Genomic DNA, 6276 nt, shown 5'->3' with positions numbered 1-6276 from the left:
AAGGGAGCGGAGGCAGGGCCTGAGGAAGGAGAAACAGCAGGGCCAGAGGGGAAAGGAGGCAGGGCCAGAGAGGAATGGAGGCAGGGCCAGAGGGGAGAGGAGGCAGGGCCAGAGAGGAAAGGAGGCAGGGCCAGAGGGGAGAGGATGCAGGGCTAGAGAAGGGAGAGGAGGCAGGGCCAGAGAAGGGAGAAGAGGTAGGGCCAGAGAAAGGAGCGGAGGCAGGACCAGAGAAGGGAGCGGAGGCAGGGCCTGAGGAAGGAGAGGATGCAGGGCCAGAGGGGAGAGGATGCAGGGCCAGAGAAAGGAGAAAATGCAGGGCCAGGGGGGAAAGGAGGCAGGGCCAGTGGGGAGAGGAGGCAGGGCCAGAGAGGAAAGGAGGCAGGGCCAGAGGGGAGAGGATGCAGGGCTAGAGAAGGGAGAGGAGGAAGGGCCAGAGAAGGGAGAGGAGGTAGGGCCAGAGAAAGGAGCGGAGGCAGGACCAGAGAAGGGAGTGGAGGCAGGGCCTGAGGAAGGAGAGGATGCAGGGCCAGAGGGGAGAGGATGCAGGGCCAGAGAAAGGAGAAAATGCAGGGCCAGAGGGGAAAGGAGGCAGGGCCAGAGGGGAGAGGAGGCAGGGCCAGAGGGGAGAGGAGGCAGGGCCAGAGAGGAAAGGAGGCAGGGCCAGAGGGGAGAGGAGGCAGGGCCAGAGAAGGGAGAGGAGGCAGGGCCAGAGAAGGAAGAGGATGCAGGGCCAGAGAAAGGAGAAAATGCAGGGCCAGAAGGGAGGGGATGCAGGGTCAGAGAAGGGAGAGGAGGCAGGGCCAGAGAAAGGAGTGGATGCACTTAAACCCTGTATTGCTCACCGCTATAAACAAATACTTGCAAATGTAGTGGGCAGCTATTCTATCTTTCTTAGTCACTTTAATTCAGAACACTCCCATTACTTGGGACATACACTATTATTAAAATTGATGTTATGTATTTGTGGTCTACGAATGAATTCCATGTGGTCAACCAAAAACAAAAAGAAGTAATTAATAAACCAATTTTTCACACAACCAATTACATGTTCCATGTCATTTGTTTCTTAAATTACGCTCACATTTTAAAGGGGAAGGGAGTGATTTGTAGATTTAATTTCAACTTTTTTCTTTTTTAAGCTATAACATTTTAATCAACTTTTGCACACTTGGAACACTGGTAAAGTATTATTTTCAAGGTATGGTGCATCACAAAAAGTGTTCTCTGCACAGTCATGTCATAAAAAGTAAAACCCCAAACAGAAATTGGGAAACACTGTTTTAATATATTAAAAAAAGATAGTATGTAGAAAATACCAGTTTACCAGTTTATTACACAGTATGATTAGTGTTATTCTGGGTATCTCAATCGAGGCAAACCCGTTGCCAAATCCAGGCAAACATGAGAAAGAATCTGAATGGCAATGCCAGCTTCAGTTTGGATCAGAAGCAGTGGGTTTGATGCTCTCCTTTTTGATTGACAGACTTCAGCTGACAGATTACATTTCAGTCCTTATTTAATTTATTTTCCTAGCTTTTGTTTTGTAGCTGTTTTCCACTGTTGTGTTTTTGCCTTTTTGTATTTATTTTCATGTACACGGGTGTGTATGTCTTCCTGCACTAGGATTACCATAGCTGGTACCATAGTGGCAGCCCCCACCACTGCACCTGCCTGTGTGTTAATTGTTTAATAAAACTTGGATGCCTAAGCGGCATTTCAATATCAAGCGCTGTGTCTCTCTCATCTCTCAGCAGATACCCACACATAAAGATACCCACACTTGATGAGATTCTGGGATCAATAAGCTACTAACAACCAAACGAGCAAGATGGGCTGAATGGCCTCCTCTCGTTTGTAAACTTTCTTATGTTCTTATGTTCTTATGTAACAGAACACGCCTGTTACAGATGGTTTGCATTTTTGTATTATCGTTTTGAAGTTTACATTGTTAAAAAATAAACCAAAAACATATTCATGTACAAAAAAATTGAAGTTTTCATTTCATGGAAAATTGACGTTATTGTACATTAAACAAATATTTGTTTTTACAAATTGAAATAACATGATAATAAGGGCCATTTACAGGTGCAGGTACACACTCTGACAAGGACTTAAGCATTTAAAAACTAAACTTGGCTACAGGCTGTACTAGTCCTGCCACTCTCACTATACCTGAGATATGAACTGGAATATTATTAAGTATTATTAAGTAGTCATTTAGCAGACACTTTTATCCAAAGCGACTTACGCAGACTATAAATATGTGTAATATAGTGGTATTCAAGATACCTCGGAGGAGATGAAAAGCTATTACGAAGTTCTTGTAGAGCTCTTTCCTGAGTTTTACTGCTAACAAATGCATAGGCCACATGTATTCCCTGTCCATAGTCATCTCTTACAACAAGGGTAAACAGTGGGAATGAATGCTGGTTTACACAGTGGGTGGTATCAACAAACACAATGTTTTCCATGTCTTTCCAAGTTGCTTCTCGTCAATGGAGTCTGCAAAATTATTATTAAGTTCTGCTCTGGAGCAAATGCCATATAAAAGACAGCGTGTTCTTTGACAGGTCCACTCAATAGAACATGTACATCTTCACTGTCAGTGCTATGAAATTGCTTCTTATGCATCATAAAAGTTCTGATATTTTCAATATTCCGTGCTGTGACAAAATACTCTCAACTATGTAGATCACTGTAACCTTGGGCTTTAGACTAGTTGTGAGATTCCATACGTATAATGTCTGGCTTAACACCTGGGGAAATCCACTCCTCAATCTGCATCACTAAATCTGGGTGTATTCTGTGACAATATGCATCCTGAGCCTCAGTGGGATCATGTCCCTTATACACGTCATAGACGCGTTGCACAATGACAGAATGCTTGTCCCAGTCATTGATTACGTGAAGGACACATAGGCATTGCATCCTGCAGCCCGGAAGCTTTTGTTGCATTTTAGGTCCTGATCGTACACACTGAAATTTAAAATAGACATTTATTCTATCTTTGCTTGAGGCAGAATTGCAGGTTTTGAAGTGGCAGTCCAATGGTACATTGTGACAGAAATAGAATGATTCTAGGTGGTAAATCACCCTCCCGACCTGTGAGGGCGCTAAGCAGCAAGAACAGAGTTCCCTGGACGGGTTGGCCTGACAGTTCTTTCCCAGGGTTCAAGCGAAGTTGGCCAGCCAGGAAGGGGGCGAGACTCATACTGAGGGGTCAGCATAAAAGGGGAGAATCATAATCTGTTCCTTCGCTTTGGTTTAATGTGAGTAGAACCGAGAAGGACCGTGAAATACAGAAACTGAAATCGTGAGTGTTGTGTTTTGTTTGTTTGTAATTGTCTTGTCTTGTACATTACTAGACAGCTAACACATTTCCGGAGCTGTCGCCAAGGGCCAGCACTAAACCGGACAACACTGCACCATTGTCACAAATATAAACCTGTATCACCCACCACGAGCACTACTGCATGCACCCAGGACTAGTGACCATGTTTGTATTATTGTGGGGCGGATATCATTTATTATTTGGGACTGTCTGTTCTTGTTATATACCCCGTGCTGTACACATTGGTGTGTATTGCCGGGTAATTATTATTTGGTCGCCAGACCTGAAATCTCCAAAATAAAACATTTCCAAACTGGATTACAATTATCTCTGCCTGCTTCTTTCAAGCACTGCATCACTCCTGCACCTGCTCCCACTCAGCCACTTTGTCACATACATGTATTATTTTTTTGTAAAACGAGATTAGCACAGTCAACCTGTCTTTTAATAACAAAAACACCTAGTTTTCTATCAATTCCAGTTGTCTTCTATTCTTCTTCAAGAACAGTCTTCCTAATAAGCTCCTTCATATCTGTAATATGAAAACACAATAAAATGCATCAAATCATTGGTTGATGGAAATTCTTTTTAAAAGTAAAAATGGAACATGATAATTCTGTATAATGGCTCCTGAAATAATACAAAAAAAACCATTCATGACATAACTAAAAACGATGTAACAGCTGGAGTCTACCCGGTTCTAGGTGCCAGAGAGTGCCTCTCGCCTGACTGAGGAGATCCATGTGCAGCGGGAAAGTTGGGGATCAGTGGTATCATTGGGAAAATGTACAAAAGTGCCTTAGTCCACTCGTTGGCTAGGACGTCGACGCCTAGTGGACCTCCACCGCGGCGGAGGGAGAACCACAGACGGCAATGGGTCATCTCTGCCATGGCAAGCAGTGGGCAGCAGTGTGGAGTAGTGGTTAGGGCTCTGGACTCTTGACCAGAGGGTTGTGGGTTCAATCCCCAGTGGGGGACACTGCTGCTGTACCCTTGAGCAAGGTACTTTACCTAGATTGCTCCAGTAAAAACCCAACTGTATAAATGGGTAATTGTATGTAAAATAATGTGATATCTGTATAATGTAAATTAATGTATAATGTGATATCTTGTAACAATTGTAAGTCGCCCTGGATAAGGGCGTCTGCTAAGAAATAAATAATAATAATAAATAATGGCAAAGAGATCGACTTGTGCTTCCCCAAAGTGTTCCCAAATGCACTGCATTTATGTACAGGGATGTCCAGTGACCCGTTCAGGACCCGTGCACTCCTCTGCCTGCCCAGACTGCACCCCAACCCGAGTTGAATGCGTCTGTCGTCACCACTTTGTTGGCTGTGTATCACTCCCATCACTATGCCTTCACGGAGGTGAGAAGTTTGCCTCCACCAGCGTAGGACTTCCCAGCATGAGCGAGGCACTGTCAACCGACAGTGTCTGTCGCGCTTGGGGTGTAGTCGAAAGGCATTGAGCCACGCTTGGATCGGGTGCATGTGTAGTAACCCCAGCTAGATGACTGATGAAGCTGCGGCCATCAGACCCAATAGTTTCTGACACAACACCAATTATACCGTGGACCTCTGTTGAAACAGGGCTAAACAGTTGTGAATGGAGACTACTCTGTTGTCCGAAAGGTAGGCTCGTACCATGAGAGAATCCAGCAGGAGACCCAAGAAGACCATACTCTGCACTGGTATAATTGGCTTTTGGCCTCGTTGAGGGTGAGACCCAGTCTCATCAGATGGTCTGTCACTATCATCGTGTGGGCCATTGCTCCTTCCTGTGACTGGGAACAGATCAACCAGTCATCCAGGTAGTTCAACAACCGCAAGGGAGCTAGGATTGCATCCACGCAAGGAGAGGCAGAATGGCAGAACGGAAAACTCGAAGATGCTTCCCTGAAAGGCAAACCTGAGATATTTCCTGTGCGCTGGACAGATAGGAATGTGAAAATATGTGTCCTTCAGGTCCACTGTTGTAAACCAATCACCCGGCCGGACAGACTGGAGGATGTGGCGATGTGTGACCATCTGGAACCTTCTCTCCTTCAAGAACCCATTGAGGGGGTCTCCCGAGTGGCGCGTCCAGTAAAGGCGCTCTGCGTGGAGTGCAGAGTGCAGAATGTGCCCTATAGCCTGGAGATCGCAGGTTCGAATCCAGTCTATGTCACAGCCGACCGTGACCGGGAGTTCCTATGGGGCGGCGCACAATTGGCTGAGCGCTGCCCAGGTAGAGAGGGCTTAGGTCGGCAGGGGAATCCACGGCTCACCGCGCATCAGCGACCCCTGTGGCCGATGGGGCGTCTGTGGTTCTGCAGTGGAGCCGCCAGATCTGTGTTGTCCTCCGGCACTATAGGTCTGATGAGCAATGCTGTGGATCTGCAGTGCGAAAAATGACAGCTTGGCAGGAGCACGTTTCGGAGGACGAGTGTTCCAGCCTCTGTTTCCCGAGTCGGCCGGGGGGTTGCGAACGGTGAGCCGAGGATACAGATAATAATTGGGCATACTAAATTGGGGAGAAAAACCGGGGTAAAAATGTGGCGACGACTAAATTAAAAAAAAAGAACCCATTGAGGTGTCTCAGGTCTAGGATGGGGCGAAGGCCATCGTCCTTTTTTGGCACCACGAGTAGAACCCCTCTTCTTGAGAGGTGCATTTTACGAGATGAATGGCTTGTTTGAGAAGTAGTTTGTCCAGTGATCTGTGCTGTACCCTTCTCCTGCTCCACAATGCTGTAACCTGCTCCCCTCTACTGTGATTACCCTGCTCCCAAGTGTTGAATTTAAATCAAGGGAAGTAATGTTAAAACTTTACAACGCATTAGTAAGACCTCATCTAAAATATTGTGTTCAGTTCTGGTCACCTCGTTACAAAAAGGATATTGCTGCTCTAGAAAGAGTGCAAAGAAGAGCAACCGGAATTATCCTGGGTTTAAAAGGCATGTCG

The 6276-nt window shown here is 46.0% G+C and overlaps 1 protein-coding gene across 1 annotated transcript; it reads left to right on the top strand.

The window, feature by feature from the left end:
• Positions 1-286: 286 nt before the first annotated feature.
• Positions 287-826, top strand: LOC117963746 (octapeptide-repeat protein T2-like). The gene has a single exon (XM_034904819.2). It carries the CDS (start codon positions 287-289, stop codon positions 824-826), a length of 540 nt encoding a protein of 179 aa, XP_034760710.2.
• The last annotated feature ends 5450 nt before the right edge of the window (positions 827-6276 follow it).

Source organism: Acipenser ruthenus, chromosome 27, assembly GCF_902713425.1.
Source record: "Acipenser ruthenus chromosome 27, fAciRut3.2 maternal haplotype, whole genome shotgun sequence".
Classification (NCBI taxonomy): domain Eukaryota; kingdom Metazoa; phylum Chordata; class Actinopteri; order Acipenseriformes; family Acipenseridae; genus Acipenser; species Acipenser ruthenus.
This window is presented reverse-complemented; position numbering and strand designations above follow the sequence as displayed.

Bases quoted from the DNA above. Each gene is read 5' to 3' on its own strand.
- LOC117963746 (XM_034904819.2), top strand. From the start codon at position 287: ATGCAGGGCCAGAGAAAGGAGAAAATGCAGGGCCAGGGGGGAAAGGAG.